Source organism: Podarcis pityusensis (assembly GCF_964106645.2).
Source record: "Podarcis pityusensis genome assembly, chromosome: 8".
In the NCBI taxonomy this organism is placed as follows: Eukaryota; Metazoa; Chordata; class Lepidosauria; order Squamata; family Lacertidae; genus Podarcis; species Podarcis pityusensis.
Genome location: NC_138033.1, coordinates 27,741,553 through 27,758,076, shown reverse-complemented (window position 1 = coordinate 27,758,076; position 16,524 = coordinate 27,741,553). Strand labels below are relative to the sequence as shown.

General features: G+C 45.6%; 1 protein-coding gene across 2 annotated transcripts; it reads right to left on the bottom strand.

The window, feature by feature from the left end:
* Nucleotides 1-278: 278 nt before the first annotated feature.
* On the bottom strand, nucleotides 279-14,575 carry HMGCL (3-hydroxy-3-methylglutaryl-CoA lyase). 2 transcript variants are annotated; one of them, XM_081015625.1, is made up of 9 exons: nucleotides 14,420-14,575; nucleotides 11,600-11,683; nucleotides 9,504-9,611; nucleotides 8,777-8,872; nucleotides 7,208-7,356; nucleotides 6,616-6,679; nucleotides 5,510-5,698; nucleotides 4,149-4,274; nucleotides 279-3,133 (listed from the first exon to the last, which is right to left on the bottom strand). In XM_081015625.1, the coding sequence occupies exons 1-9, from the start codon at nucleotides 14,453-14,455 to the stop codon at nucleotides 3,032-3,034; spliced, it is 954 nt and encodes a 317-aa protein (XP_080871751.1). In that variant the 5' UTR covers nucleotides 14,456-14,575; the 3' UTR covers nucleotides 279-3,031. The 2 variants fall into 2 exon arrangements, with proteins under 2 accessions (XP_080871751.1, XP_080871750.1); XM_081015624.1 differs by lacking the exon at nucleotides 14,420-14,575 and adding an exon at nucleotides 12,736-12,862.
* Between the last annotated feature and the right edge of the window lie 1,949 nt (nucleotides 14,576-16,524).

The window sequence follows — 16,524 nt, the reverse complement described above, 5'->3', positions numbered from 1 at the left end:
TGCATGTTCCAGCTTGTCAATATCCTCCTTAAATTGTGGCGCCTAGAACTGGACACAGTATTCCAGGTGGGGTCTGACCAAGGCAGAATAGAGTGGCACTATTATGTTCCTTGATCTGGACAACTTCTGTTGATGCAGCCTTGAATTACATTAGTTTTTTTTGCTGCTGCATCACACTGTTGGCTCATGTTAAGCTTGTGCTCCTCATTAAGATCCTGATACGCCCTCCATTCCACTCCCCTTGCCCATCCACAGCAATTCCAAAAAAGAACAACAGATTTTATAACTAATACTTTATTTAAAACATTTCTATACCACCTCCCACATCAAGTCTCACGGTGGTGTACAAAAATATTAAAATACAATTATCAAAACATTAAAATGTGGGAAAGAAACACAACTGAAAATCTAGGGTAGCTTTATTTTGAGACCAAATGGCACCAGAATCCTGACGGCACAATGTGGTTTTAAGATGTGCAAAGTAATGAGGTTTAGGCATACTGTATTTTCCACTCTCAGAAGGCAGGTGGTTTAATAGTATGGGTGCCACCACTGAAAAGACTCTCCCTCCAGTGGCTGCAAACTGTAGCTCCATAGGCTGCAGCCCAACAGGAAGAGCCTCAGGTATCCTGGTACCAAGTTGCTTAGGGCAATAGAAGTCATTACCAAAATCCTTAAAAGCCTGGCCCAGCAGCCTGTTTGCAGTCAGTGCAACTCCTTGGATTAATGTAACATGCACATGTTGCCCCAGCCTGCAGCCTAGCAGCTGCATTTCATACCAGCTGCAGCTTCCAGAACAGCTCCACACAGTGTGTGTTATAACAGTCCAGTCTTGAGGTTACCAATATAGGGGTCACAGTGGCCAAGCCAACCCTGTCCAGGACCAGGCACAACTTGCTTATTTACCTAATAATTCCCTTCCCTTTACCTTCTATATAGAAAACCAGAACAACCCCTTTCCATATATTCTATTTCAGCCCTCCCCCCTGGGGCCAACCGAGTGCCCTCCAGATGTGCTGGACTTCAACTCCCATCAGTCCTAGCCAGCATGAGTATCAACACATGTGCCTGGCATATTGAACACCACATGTACCTCTAACCCAAGCATGGCCAAACTTGGCCCTTGAGCTGCTTTGGGACTACAATTCCCATCATCCCTGACCACTGGACCTGCTAGCTAGGGATGATGGGAGCTGTATTCCCAAAACAGCTGGAGGGCCAAGTTTGGCCATGCCTGCTCTAAGGCATGGGCTGTTTGGGGAGTCTCAGAACTGAAGGGCCACAGGTTTGCTACCTCTGCTCTAACCAGTTCTGAAGGATTTCCCAGCAACAAGAAGTTAACAATCATTTGGCACCAATGCCTCCAGCACAGGTCTGTTAGAATTGCCAGAAAGCTATCAAGCCCTGGAGCCTTTGCTGTTCCTCATCTTCAGAAAGACTTAAGAGCCTAACAAAGAAAGGGAAAGTGAACTATAAGCAGTGAAGGAACCGGGAAGCAAAAGGGCGAGCGCCATATGGACATTAGGATGACACAGAATCATAGAATTGTAGAGTTGGGACCCTGAGGATCATCTAGTCCAACCCCCTGCAATGCAGGAATGTGCAGCTGTCCCATATGGGGATCAAACCTGCAACCTTGGCATTATCAGCTGTGTCATCCATGGGTCATGGGCTGGAACAGCACAAGGATCAATCAGCTGCAGAGGCCCAAATCTAGGGGCAGGCACACCATCACTCAGTGGCACACAATCCATGCTACACCTCTTCCCCCAAGACTGGAAGCCATCATCCCATACTGGCACAAGAAGGAATGAAGGCCTGCACACCATTCTCCAAGAGCGAGTAGGAAACTGAGCATGCCCCACATTTCCTAAGGAAGATCATGTGGGGAGGCTGAACTGGCACGGATACTGGCAGCAGGAGGAGCTTGTGATGGGCTTGTTCTACAAGAGGGAGTCTTCAGGGGACAGGAGTTGGGGGTCAGACCAGGATCCCACCCTCTGAGGCCCAACAAGAAGATTTCAGCAAAGGTTTCAGAGAGGCTACTTGCTTTTAGATATAGAAAGTAGCATATTTAATTGGTTAATTCTTTTTTGCAAGCTGGGCAACCTTGGGACAGGTGTGGTGAACAGAAGGCAAAAACTATTGCCTGTTTTGGGTTGCCCACTTATATCCCGACGAGTTGATTGAGAAAGGCATCCTGGTTGGGGGGGAGGGTACTCCACAGCGCACTGTTGACGCAACCACAACGCCACATAGGAGACTCCGAATGAGAGAAGAGGAAAAGATAAATTATGGCCCAAGCAAATGCAAGGTCCAAAAATACAAATAGGAATAGAGGTATATAGGAACTCAGGGTGCTCCCATGAAGACTAATGTTTTAAAAAGCTCCCATTGAAGATGGAAGATTCGAGACAGGAAAAAGGAAGTTCTTCTTCACAAACTGCAGAGTTTAAACTAGGGCATTTGCTCCCAAAATATGTAGTGACGACCCCCAACTTGGATGGCTTTAAAAGGCAAATTCATGGTAGATAAGGCTATGAACCACTATGGCTAGGTTCTCCCTCCCCTGTCAGAAGCAGGATTCCTCCGAATATCATTTGGAGTGACCCTCAGGTGAGGAGGGCCCCACTGCACTCTGGTACTGCTTGTGAGCTTCCCATAGGACTCTTGGTTAGCCACTGTGAGAACAAAATGCTGGACCATGATAGGCCTTTGGCCCAACCCAGCAGGGCTCTTTTTATGACCCCCTGCAACAAATCTGTTCCTTGGAGGCAAGTTGTGACCAGTGGAAAGGACTCAGGTTCTTTGCGAAGCCCAAGATATCCAACCAAGTGCAAATACAGTGCTTTAGACTACTTTTTTTAATGTCTCTTTTCAGGGTAAAATTTGGCTGACTCATCTTCCTGCCGTCGAGTCCGGAGAGTGCTTAAATAAAGTTAGGAGAGGAGACCAAGTGCAAACATGGCAGATTCCAGAGTGTCGCTTGTAGTTTTGCTTCCAACAAGTCCCGTAAAGGCGCTGCTCTGCTTCACAGTTTGCAGGAGGCCTGTGCCACTTTCGAATTGGTCCTCCTGTTCAACGCCTTGCAAATAAAGGTTCCTGCGTCTAGAAGTTTCGTGAGGTCCACACCCTTCATAGGGAAGAAGAGACACAGCTGCTTACTTGTACATACAAAGCTGCATTAAATGATGTCAGATCATTTGTCCATCTAGTCTAGTACTGCCTGCTCTTTAGACTGTCAGCTGCTGTCCAAAGATTCAGACACTGGTCTTTCCAGCCCAGTAAACTGAGGTCCTCCCACTTTCTTTCTTTTTTTTAAAAAAGGGGAGATGCAGAGAATTGAACCTAAGACCATCTACACCCAAAAACATGTGCTCTTCCCCAGAGGTCACATCCGCACCATGAATTTAAAGTACACCTATACTGTGTTAACCACCATGGCTTCCGTCAAAGTATCCAGGGAAATGTAGTTTGTTAACAGAGCTCATTAGAAGACCCCCTATTTCCCCCACCATGACAAAAGAAGACTCCCTGGAAAAGACCCCGATGTTGGGAAAGATGGAGGGCACAAGGAGAAGGGGACGAGAGAGGACGAGATGGTTGGACAGTGTTCTCGAAGCTACAAACATGAGTCTGACCAAACTGTGGGAGGCAGTGGAAGACAGGAGTGCCTGGCGTGCTCTGGTCCAGGGGGTCACGAAGAGTCGGACACGACTAAACGACTAAACAACAAATTTCCCCCACAAAGCTACACCTGACAGCTATGCACACCCCTAACAAAATGCAGTTCCCAGGATTTGTTGGGGGGTGGGGATAGACTTAAAAGTGGCATAGGAGTGCTTTAAATGGATGGTATGAAGGTGACCAAAGATACATCTCTTACTCAGAAGAATATAATTTTCAGGCAAGTCATGCAGTGACCACATGTAGTAAAACTTCACACAACCTGTTTCCAACACATATACAACTTTACACACAGTGGCAGATAAAGCTTGGCTGGATGCTCTAGTTAAGAGAGACATCAAGTACAATAGCAGCTGATCAGCCAATGAGGGCCACAGACACCCATCTCTATCAAAGCAAAGCCTGGTACTAACTCCCAAAGCCAAGACAAGTGTGTCCCCCTCCTATGACCAAGTACTTACAGTGTGGATGCCAAGACCGTTGAGCATGTACACCATGTCTTCTGTGGCCACATTCCCAGATGCTCCTTGGGCATAGGGGCAGCCACCAAGGCCAGCGACTGAGGAATCGACCACATTCACGCCCATCTGCAAACAGAAGCAGAGACGTTCTAAGGAAAAGTCCTGCCTGGTCCGTCCAGTGAAATAGCCACTTATGGGCTGATTAACTAGACCAGGGATGTGGAAGCGGTGGCCCTCTTGATGTGGGTGGTTCCTAGCTCGCATCAGTCCCAACCAGCATGGCCAATGGCCAGGGATGAGGGGAGCTGTGAGCCAACAACTGGGAAAGCCACAGGTTTCCCATCGCTGAATTAGACTGAAAATCCAGGTAAGGGGTTCTGCCTCCCTTTTCTTTTGCAAAAAATAAAATAAAAATAGGTCGCCTCCCTTTCTTCCAGGGTATCAGAAATTCTTGTATGGTTAGGGGAAGGTGGATGTATGCTGGAAAGGCTCCTAAGAGCATTCCTTCTGCGTGGATCCTGTTTTATATGTAGTCCGAATGCCTTTTGTGGGGCCAAAACATGCCCCAGGGACCCTTTTATTCATTCCAGGTCACTGAGCTCTTTGGAGAGTCACTGTTAGTGGTCCCCCATGGCTCAGATGCACGCAGGGGCGCCAACTTATAAAAAATATTGGGGGAGCCCGCGAAAGCTCATGAATAATAAATGAGCTCATGAATATGCAAATAAAGTGGCGCCGCCTCCTCGTGAGCGAATAGGGGAGAGCGTGCTGCGCCTATTAATCAGCTCCGAAGGAAATTGGGTGGAGCTTTTGCTCGGGAGGGAGGGCAGGAGGCATGCAGCCCGACCCTGTGCATTTTGGGCTGGGGGAGGGGTGGCGGTGGCGCTCTGCTGGAGGGGCGCCCAAGATTATTGGGGGGGCGGAGCCCCCCCAAACTAATTTTTGAGGGGGCTCGGGCCCCCTCAGGCCCTATGGAGTCGGCGCCTATGGATGCACGGCTTATATGTGCCAGAGGCTGTGCATTCAGAGGACCCAATTTTATAGAACTTCCTTCCAGCTGAGGTCAGACAGGTCCCCTCTTTGTTACTACTTACTACTGAAGACTGCTTTTTATTCCAGCAGGCATTTTAACAGAATTCTAATCTTTTGTTTGTTTCAATTTATTTTCTTGTACATGGCTTACAGGCAATTCTAATTAAGTGATACATAAACAGTCAAAATAAATAGATAATCTCTATCTCAGGCAAGATTGGCCAATGACCAGGGCTTGTTCATGGCTAGCAAGTGGATTGGATCGGTTGATTTGTGCCACCCATTTTAGTGAATTTTGTCTTGAGCTATGAAAACAGCGAGGAAGTCACCTGAAGCGCTACCAGTGTGTTGGCGAGTGCCTGCCCATAAGTGTCATGGCAGTGAACAGCCAGTGCTCCAAGAGGCACCTCCTTCATGACAGCAGAGAGCATGTCCTTCATGTTGCCGGGGGTCCCAACGCCAATGGTATCCCCAAGGGAAATCTCGTAGCACCCCATGGCATACATTTTCTTTGAAACCTGCGGCAGAGAACAGAACATTTACAGAATTTCCAACACGTGAAGCTGCCTGACACAAACTCAGACCACTGGCCCATCTAGCTCACTGTTGTTTAGAGCAGAGTTTCCCAAACTTACGTCTCCAGCTGCTTTTGGACTACAACTCCCATCATCCCTGACCACGAGTCCTACTAGGTAGGGATGATGGGTGTTGTAGTCCAAAAACAGCTGGAGACCCACATTTGGGAAACCCTGGTTTAGAGTGAGTGGCAGTGGCTCTACAGGATCTCAGACAGGGCTGTCCCCAGACCTACTTGGAGAGGGTAGTGACCGAATCTGTGACTTTCTGCGCAGCAAAGCATGTGCTCTACTACTGCGCTTCCCATGCAGACCTACCATTTAAAGTTTGAGCTACACAATGTAAAGAGCACAGGGACAAAGCAAAAAGCGGGAGCCCCTGGCTGAGTTCCATCCTCCCTTTGCATAACATATACTTCCGTTCACCCCATGTCTCAATATTACAGTGTGCGTTCTCCTGCTCTTCGCATTGTTGGCTGCTGGTGGTGAGGATGAAATACATGCAGCTGCCTTTTACTAAGTCAACCCATTCTTTCACCTGGCCCAGTACTGGGCTCTTCCCATCCTTGCACTGCTGTCAGAACACAGTGCAAGGTGAATGGGGTGTGTGTGTGTGTGTGCCTATATCACATATATACACGTACCAACTTGATACAGGGCTGCCATTTGGGATGGCAGCCCTATGCTCTTTGCAAAATGCAATTCCATCTTGAAAAAGGCGCCTTTTGCTTTTTCCACCTTGCAATGAGAACTGAAACGACGGCAGCTGCAACATGCAGTGCTGGTGCGTGACTGAGGTTACCAAGAATATCAAATCCAGAAGGCCACCACAGCCCACAAATGCCTTTTAGTATACTCACTTCTGCTACTTTAGCAGGAGAAATCTTGCCTTCATATGGGCAGCCAAGGACACAGGAGACATACCTGCATGCAGGGGGAAAGAACAGGCATTATTATACCCAATACATGCAGGAGTTTCAAATGCCTTTTACACAACCAGAATGGCAGCCTCAGACCACCAGCCTCACACATGACCTATAAATCATTTGCAGAATAAGAGTAGCTCCTAGGGATTTACGACCAAGCCTGTGGTATGAAAACTTCACCGCAGCCTGTTATATACACGAGAATCTTCACTCCATCACATAAAATGTGAAGAGCTCCCTCACTCACCTACTGGGGAGTGGCAGCTAATTCCTCACATACATGAAAGACAGTGACCGATGGCAACCCCCCCACACCAATTATGGCTCATCAGGACCGCGTTATGGAAAGCTCCTTCAGGCCATCTCAGAGATGGTCCAGTATTTTGGTTCTGAATCCCCTCACCTCTCCCGAACTTCACCAGTCCATTTGTAAATGTAAATATAACAATAATAAATAAATCACGGTAGATTAGCAGGTAGAGAGGAACGTTCAACACCTCAGTTAGCACATAGCCCTAAAGCTTACCCTCGGACCGGGATGCCGGTTTCTCTAGCTGCACTCAGGACGTCACTGAATCTGTCCAGACTCTCCTCAATGGAACAGTTGATGTTCTTCTTTGTGAAAAGTTCTGATGCTGCCCCGAAGATTGACACCTCCTTAGCTCCTGCTGCCACCTGCCAATACAGGGAATATGCCCTATATATCACTCCCTCTGATACGTGAACTCAGGTGCTGGTGAGTGACAACAATTTAATTGTCAAACTCAGGTAGTGACTGCAAGCAATCTTGATTTTCTGCTTATCTTTTAACGCAGGGGTCGCCAACCTTTTTGGATCGGGGGCACTTTTTGAATGTTGAGAAGCGCTGTGGGGGGCCAGTCACAAAATGGCTAGGGGCGGCGTGGCATAACTCAGAATTAATTATTGTACTTTTCCGTGTATAAGACTGTGTTTATTTCTTTAAAAATTATGCTAAAAAGTGGGGGTTGTCTTATACATGGGTAGTACATAGGGTGGATGATTGATTAGTTGCTGCCGCGGCTGTCAATCACTATTCTGCATGTTATTGGTTGCTGTGTCAATGAACGGTGTTGATTGGCTGATATCCTAGCAGTTGGGTGGGCAATTGGCAGCTTCTGCTGGCGATGGGACAGATGGGAGGCTGACTTCGCATCGCGTGTCGGTGAGCACATTTTGGCAAAAAAAAAAAAAAGCTCAACAACTCTGAGCCATCTACTCCCTTTTTCTAAAATTTGAGGGGTAGTTTTATACACGGGGGCGTGTTATAGACAGAAAAGTATGGTACCTCCCTAACAACCTTATCCTAACCATGGGAAGTCAGCTACGTCCAGCTGCTCCTGGTTGTGGAGATCACGTAATATTGATTCTACACGTATAAATGATGTTACTGTGTAATAACAGAAGGCATTTCGCAGCACCAGGTGGCGACATCACACTCGCTCTCATTTCACAGAAATTGATTAGAAGGTACCTAAACATTTTGCCCCAAAACTTTCTTCCTATGAGGAATAGAGACTGGGTTGTTGTTGTTTTTTATAAAAAACTTAGAGCCTGGGACAGCAGTGAAAGCCTTTGCAAGGTGCAGAGTAGGGAACCTCTGTCTTAGTGGGGTGGATCTGATCTATTATATGTATTATTGGCACAACCATTTTAGGTTGTGTTTATTCTTCTTTTCATTCGTTTTTAAAGTTCTTATTTGTAAGTCACCCTGAGTTCACCTTTCTGGAAAAAATTAACTAAATCAATACAATCAACAAATAAATAATGTACAAAAATCGTACCAAAATGGGTCTAGTTGATCCGATTAAAGGCTACATTGAGCTAATTAAGATTCCTGTGATGCTGGAGAGACTTTTCCCAGCATGGCCTACAGGTTTTTACATATACAAGCACCTTCACTGAGTTCAATTCGGGGGTGGGTGGGTGGGAGAGATGTGCCTCCCCTATTTAAATAAATGAGCTGCCTGTCCAGGTGCACCATACCAGGAACAGGATATGAAATTATAGTCATAGTTGTGTATTTCTCACTACTAAAGCCATGGCCTCAGAGCTTCTGCACTGCCATCTTCCTTACCGCTGCTTGGAAGCCTTTGAGGTTGGGAGTCAAAACAGGGTAGCTGATCCCAGGAACCTTCCGAATCCCTTGCATGACTTCAGTATGATCAGCCATCTAAGTTGCAAAACAAAGAATGGAGAAGACAGGATTTTAATTTTCCACTGTAAAAGAGGGGAGCACCTTAAAGCTTCCAAACCCCCGCAGACCAAAATGAGAAAAAGAAATAGGATTGTGAGGCGGCAAATGAAAAGTATTTTTAAAATGTTGGCATATTCAAGACAGACTTTCCTCAATGAAAAGCAGACTCCTCTTGCAATCTCCGCTTCCATTATTAGCTGGTTTTTAAAGAGGGACTCTAGCTTTCTGAACAATGTTTTACAATAACAGGTGGCTTTAAGAACAATGCTCAGTAATCTACGAAGATCAGAAACTTTTTATAACAGAAACAACCGCCTCTGCATGCTGCTGTGTTAAATTGCTGCATAGCCACATTACGCTTAGCAGCCCTGGGGGGGAAGTCCTGAGAATCAGAGAATGGCTCCCAGCTTCCCAGACCTGCACTAAACTATAGTTTGGAATTACCTCTATGCAAATGCAGCCTATGAAAGAAACCAAGTTGAGACACAGTAATTTATCTAAGCCACCCAGCAAGGTTACGGGAGAAGCAGGGACCCGCTCTCTTTACTGCATCCCACTATGAGACTCACACGTCAGCAACGTGAATTTGAGGCTCACCCATACTGACCTGAGGAATCCATTTGGGAGACACAAAACTGGTAGCTTCTATGACCGAAAGACCCGTTTCCGACAGCATGTTGATTAAGTCAATTTTCACATGGGTGGGGACGATGTTCTACAAAAAGAGAGAAACACATTTCCCACTTATAGCAATTCCACAATCCCTTCCAGAAAGTCTAATCAAACCCTTCCCTGAAGTAGAACAAAAGTGGCTTCAAAGGGTTGGGGAAGGCCACTGAGGTGGAGGATCACAAACTGGAAGGCAAGAAGGATGCCTCTTATTGGAGACAAGGGAGTGGAAATGGCTGGGATCTTGATACAATGATCTTATTATTATTTTTTACAGATAGATGAATTACCACAACCTTTTTGCATTTCTTTAATTTTTAAACTGCATCTGACCTTCAGCTTTTGAGAATGGAGAAGACTAAAAATCTCCTATTATAATAAACAATAAATACGTAAGAACTGGCTACACTGAACTCAGTGGAGCTTACGTGGTTAGTCAGTTTTGCATCACTGTATTGCATACCACACAGCCTGCCAGAGGGACAAAGATTTCCTGTTTTGCAACGTGGTAATGCTGGACAGACTTTGCAATGGGTAAACATTCACATCAAGCCTTAAACAAACTCCCTGGCTCTGACTCTGTGTATTTGGAGATATTTTCCCCTCTCCACAGTTGCCGTAGATCAGAACTTGTACTGTTTTATCTAGTTGGCTACCTGCAATGATTAAATAGCTTTAGAAGAGGATCGGAAAAATTCAGGGAGGAGAAGTGGTCTATCAATGGCTGCTAGTCAAGATGCCAATAAGCAACCTTCCAGGTTAGAAGCATTATGCCTCTGAATACCAGTTGCTGTGAAGCAAAAGCAGCAGGAGAGGCCCATTACTCTCATGTGGGCTTCTCAGGGGCACTGTGTGGGCCACTTGGGAATCTGGGTGTGGGGCTAGACAGAACACTGGCCTGAGGGGGACGTATTCTTGGTATTCCAACAGGATTTTTCATTATGCCTTTATGAAGTCAGTATCTCCATGGGGTGCAGGTAAGACTGCTAAAATCCCCCAACGGAACTTCCAAGATATGGTTCACAGGCATAAACAAAACCATACACATCCTACAAGCTGAAAAGACTCCCATGAAGCCAGAGGCAGACAGGACAATTATGACTTCATGCCTGGGCTCTTGCAGCTTCTCCTCCTAGTACAGAAATCCTTCGATATTTCTGAATTATGCCATTTCAAGGCAAGAGCTGGTAAAACGTAGTGGCTAAGAAGCTAAGGATGCTATGAACCAGGAAGAGCCCAGTTCAAATCTTGTCTCTGCTATGGAAGTAGTTTAGGGCAGACTATTCTCTGAGCCTCAATCTGCCATCTGCAATATGGGTACAACACCACTGACCTACCTTACATGTTTGCTGTTTGAACAAAAATAAGGTATGCAAAAGCATTTTGAGCAAAGAAAGAGGGACATAAATACTAAATGTTATTGTCAGCATCACTCATTAGGGTGCCAGTCTCCTCATCACAATGCCACCTTAAATCCTTAAAAATTGAAACTATCAAGGTCTGTGTAATGCAGAGTGCTTTTCAACCAGAGCCTGCAAACATTATACATACTACTGTGCATGCTCATATGAATCTGATGAAATGCAACAAAGATCACAAAATGTTAGATTAGAGCATGTTATGAAATGTTATCTCTCCAGGTGCTCCTTATGATGGTCCATGGCATCTTTGCATCATCTGCGCAGTAGGTTGTACCCATTTCACAGACTGATTTAATTTATATAAGCTGCTGTATTGAAATGAACAAATGAGAAATTGAGCAGCAGAGACTGCAGTTTGCCCAGGCGTAAGTCTCTGAGGTGAGTCTAATGTGACCCATCAGCCTGGATTGATGCATTTCTAGTGATCAATATACAGGAATTGCCAGAAACAGACAAAGTAGGGTGAAAGGCTGAGGATGGAATTTTTGAGCTGTGACCCATGTTCTAGTTGGCAGCAAAATCAAAACAGCACAGATGTTGAAAGAGCAGGTTCATAAGAACAAATTACTGTATGTTTCACGACAAGACAAATAGCTTATCAGGAGTCATTTACCTTTTCATTTTGCAAGCCATCTCTTGGACCGACCTCAACTATTTTCACATATTTGGGAAGCGTACCAGCTGCTGTGGAGCTGAGCTGTAGAGGGGGAAAAATGATAAATTTATTTATTTACAACTGGGATGAACAATACATTTTCACAATGTTCTTATCAGTCAACATGCCTAATGAATAAATAATGAAAAGACATACGGAAGTCCATCTTGGTACAGTACATAGCTAAACTAAAGGATGTAGCGATGGTCACCGATTTGGATGGCTTTAAATGGGGTTCAGGACAAATTCATAGAGGTTAAAACCAATTCACGGAGGGCAAAAACCAAAATATAGAGTAGATTCAACTAAGCTTGACATCTGCCCTTCTAGCATTTTTGGAAGGGTGGGCAGAATGTAGACCATGATCTACAGTACTGGTAGATCTCTGGGAGATTTACAGTAGATCAGCAAGGACTCCCAATTGTTTCAGAATAGCAACAACAAAATGTCATCCCCGGAGAGGGGCGTGAATCCTAATATCCTGAAATGAAGAAAGCTTAAACTGGAATGGGTTTGTGCGTGGAAGGACTATAAGCCCACCTCCAAATGATTATTCATGCCTCACAGCACTTTATTCATGTATTTCCCCAGAGACCCCTGGGTAAGTGCATCATTTAAAAAAACCCTATATTCCTGTACATAAAACATGTTCTTGTTCAGTGATTCACAAGTTAGTAAAAACCTTTGGAACTGGTCTTTGTTTTTCTGGAGAACCTGTAAACGAAACGGACCTCTACCATTCTTCGGCAAAGGCGCAATTGTTGCTCTTGCCAGTCTCAATCTGCGCGCCTTTGCAAGTGTTTACCTTGCACACTGGGCTGCAGCTGCTGGAGCTCGGGAGGTTGCAGTGCAACAAGTAACCTGAAGCGTGCCCTCCCCACAGGCCCTAAAAGCAGCCTGTCTGGGGACGATATAGAAAACAACTGGAGGTGGCCCCTGCCGTTCGCAGGACACCCCATAGCAGCTGCCAGGGCAGCTTAGGGACACCTCTCCCCACGGAGAGCCGCCACAACCGCAGCGCCCGAAGCGGCAGCAGCAACAGCAACGTCCCACTTCCCAACCTGGACCCGCCTCAGCTCTGCTCTCCCGCTCACCGGCCGCAGCGAAGCCACCAGCCGCGGGAGCGCCCGCTTGGCCGCCACCATGTCGCCGCTTCTCCTTCTTCTCCAGCGACTGGAAGCGGGTCACGTGACGGTGGCTTTGTTCCTCCACGTGACCCGCTTCCCTCGATGCGCGTGCGGCGGAGTGGGCGGCGCTGGCGCGTTCGCCTTCCCAGGAATGTGGGCAGGGCTTCACCTGGTGAATCTCTGCCTGACAAGTGGCCGAGAATGGGAGACCCCGCCACGGGAGGGGGGCGGTTTGTTTTATGCCCTTTGCGCCTGAGCATGTGCAGAGTGCCTCCCTCGCCCCTGGCTAAGTAGCAGTAGCAGCTGGGAGTGCAGCCGCCGCGCAGCTCGGAGTGCGGCATCCAGAACCAGAGCTTGAGAGGACAGCGTAAGAAGTGCTTTGCTGAATTGGGCGAAATGCCTATTGTGGCAGACATCCTCTTGGCCAGGCATAGGCAAACTCCGGCCCTCCAGATGTTTGGGACTACAATCCCCATGATCCCTAGCTAACAGGACCAGTGGTCAGGGATGATGGGAATTGCAGTTCCAAACATCTGGAGGGCCGGAGTTTGCCTATGCCTGCTCTTGGCATTAGTAGCTGCCGCCTCGAAGCAGGCGTTGCCCCCGGGAGGCTTTCAAGAAGGGAATAGGCGCTTCCTGTATTTTCTGGCCGGCTACAACTGTTAGAGCTCTGTGCCAGATTTACCTATAAGCTAAACAAGCTATAGCTTAGAGCCCCTCTCTCTTGGGGGCCCCCAAAAAAGTAAAAGGAAAAAAACTGATGTACATTTCCGAAGTATAAGATAAAAAACAAATAAAATAGAACCTATAGCAGCAGTGTTTTGTGTTGTGTAGGCTCCTATTTGTTATGTGCAAATGGCTTTAGATACCTATTAGGTCCAGAAATTACCATATAGCATATATTCAACACAAAAAACAGTGACAATTTGTTGTTGACAAAGGACAGCTGGACATATAAAGGGCCTCATTACCTTCAGTAGCTTAGGGCCTCATCAAACCTAAATCCAGCTCGCTGTATGTATAAAATGACACCAGACTCATACAAGCATAACAAGGATTCTTTTTGACAAAGGTAAGCACGACACACAAGCAACATGGACAGGATACTGTGCCATAAAAGAATTCCCCATCAGTTTCACATTTTTGCATATTTGAGGTATGCTTGAACCTCAACATCCGAAGCAAATCCCTCACCTTCAAAGCTCTTCCTGGTCAAGCCTGATTATCTCTCTGCCCCATAACTTTTCCACCTCTTAGCATTAGTCACATGGCTACTATGAAGTTTCCTGCTAACAATCTGAGCTTATGCACAATAGGAACGGCAGCCCTACATGGCTTTTGACCACTCTCAACTGCTGCTGCTGACCCCACCTTTCTGCCCTGCTTTGTGTTCTTCACAACTTAGAGGCTGAAGAAAGCAATGTAATGACACATAATCAATTACACCTCATTTTGCTTGCTACACTTATCAGCCTAACATATTTATAGTGGCCTTCAAAAAAAATCCCCAACCTATACAGTATGGTACTATGCATCTTTCTTCAGGTGTACCCAAATTCTCAAGTGGGCATAGAAGATACAAGAGATAACCATGATTTTTTCTAAACAACTCATTACACATACTATTTGCACCCATTTTTGAAAAATATACCTGTCCCATCAGGCTTCCTCTTCGTAAAGGTCCCATTTTGCACTCTGGTGTCTCCTGCTCACACAGGGGTTTGACTTAGCTTGGCCGCACGGGTGACTTGCAGCACTGCCCTATGTGCATTTATACCACTAAAGCAACAGAAACCTGTGGCTCTGAGATAAGAGCTATTTGTTTTGGCTCTAAAACTGCCAATTTTATTTACTTGAGATATTCCCTTTATCCAAGGATCTATGGAATGAAGCAAAAAGGTGTGTTACTATATTCTCCTCCCTCCCACCAAAGTTCACAATGGTTGCAACCCAGTGCCAAGAGAGTTTGTATGCCCAGTATATACTCAGTATTTTAGCATCGTGGCATTTTCCTCAGTATGTTGCAAGGGATGATCAATGCCAAAAGCTATTTGCCAATGTCCCCAAGCCAGGAGACAGATGACATCAATTGCATTTTTTGGATCCCCCTAGCTGGCATTGAGCTTGAGCTTTTGAGGTTGACTGTTACTTCACAGCACTGCAATTAATGATTGAACCAGGATGTTCATTGGAAACCACCTTTCTTTGGAACACGCATAGGTCTTTCCCCTTGAATGTGTTAAAAATAATTTTAGAAATGATTGAAGGTAACTAAAGGGTTGGGAGAGGATTTTCTTTGCCTCAGAGGTAATGGATACCTCTGAAAAGTATTGGAGTAAAACAATGGCACCTCTCTGATGTCTCCTTGGCTTTCTCAAGAACCTGTGTCCATGCTGTGAGCTGCTAAGTCCTAGATAAATCCCCTATTCTCTCATCCTATGCTTATCTATTATGGAGATAATAATACTAAGATGGTGATTAAATGTGGTATTATTATTATTCCAAAGGATAACTGAAAAGCTGCATTTTATGTGCAGAAAAACTGGACACCACAAAGGGTATTCTCACAAGCCAGTTCTAATAGCTGCCTACCCCTTCCCAAGTTCTTACCCATTTTGCTTCCAAACCTCACTTGTTGCAATGCCTTATATTCAGATCATGCAATGCTTTTACTTCAATTCCAATGTTTTATTATTTTTGCAAAACCAACATTTCAAATCAGATATGAAAAACAGAAAAGGCACTGTGATCAATACATTGCAGAACAACACATCAGGACCACTCATACCATGTGGTTCAATCTAGCAGTTTGGTTTTATATATATATATAAGATTTAAACATCTGATTTAAAGTCCTTCATTTACAGAGTTGCACCGTACGAGTTTCTCTTTGAAATATACTGTCTGTCGTATTTTGTCATGATAGGCCATATGATGGAGGTGAGGAAATCACCTGTTATAGTTGCTAAGCAACTGCAACACACTCCTTAAACTTGCTGGGATCTACTGCATTGCTTGATCATAGTCTAGAGACCATGGTGGGGGTGGCAGAATGCAGTTAACTGTTACATAACCCTTGCAGCAGAGATAGAGAACCTGTAGTCCTGCAGATGTTGCCCGGCTACAAGTTCCATCATCCTCAACTGGCTGGTGCAGATGGGAGCAGGACTAACATCTGTAGTGCTACAGATCCCACATCCATCCCTTGCAGGGTCAACATTTCAACCCAATTACTCATACCCTTCACTCAGAGCCACATTTGCCCTCGACTGCATGATTAGCTTGTACTTCCAGAGCACAAGAACGTCCCTCAAGAAATGGGGTAAAAGGTCCTGCAATCGTATTCCCCATCTTGTATGTTTATTCATTTAGAAGGTAAGTTTATATGCTATGGAAGGGTGAGCCAACATGGTATCCTCCTGATGTTGGACTACAACTTCCATCAGTCACAGCTAGCATGACCGGTTGTCAAGGATGTTCAAGTCCAACATCTGGAGGGCACCAGATTTGCTACCCTTGACATAAGGGAAGGGACTAGCTAAGGAAAAATGGGGTGAGATGAGCAGCCAATGGTGAAAGTTTCTAAATTTTGCCAGCCATGCCTGTGGAAAAGGCACTTAATGCCATTTGCAGCAATATGAATTAACTGGATGTTTCAGGATAGCATTAACTCTTCATCAATAGAATGCATGAGAAAGGCAAGTGAGGGACCAGCTACTTTTCTTATTTACAAGTGAATTCTTAATTGATTTGTAA

Bases quoted from the DNA above. Each gene is read 5' to 3' on its own strand.
- HMGCL (XM_081015624.1), bottom strand. From the start codon at position 12,786: ATGGTGGCGGCCAAGCGGGCGCTCCCGCGGCTGGTGGCTTCGCTGCGG. The intron at 9,612-11,599 runs GTAAATGACTCC...CTCTTTTTGTAG, and splicing joins ATGGCTTGCAAAATGAAAAG to AACATCGTCCCCACCCATGT. The intron at 5,699-6,615 runs GTGAGTATACTA...TCTCTGCCGCAG, and splicing joins CTCCTGCTAAAGTAGCAGAA to GTTTCAAAGAAAATGTATGC.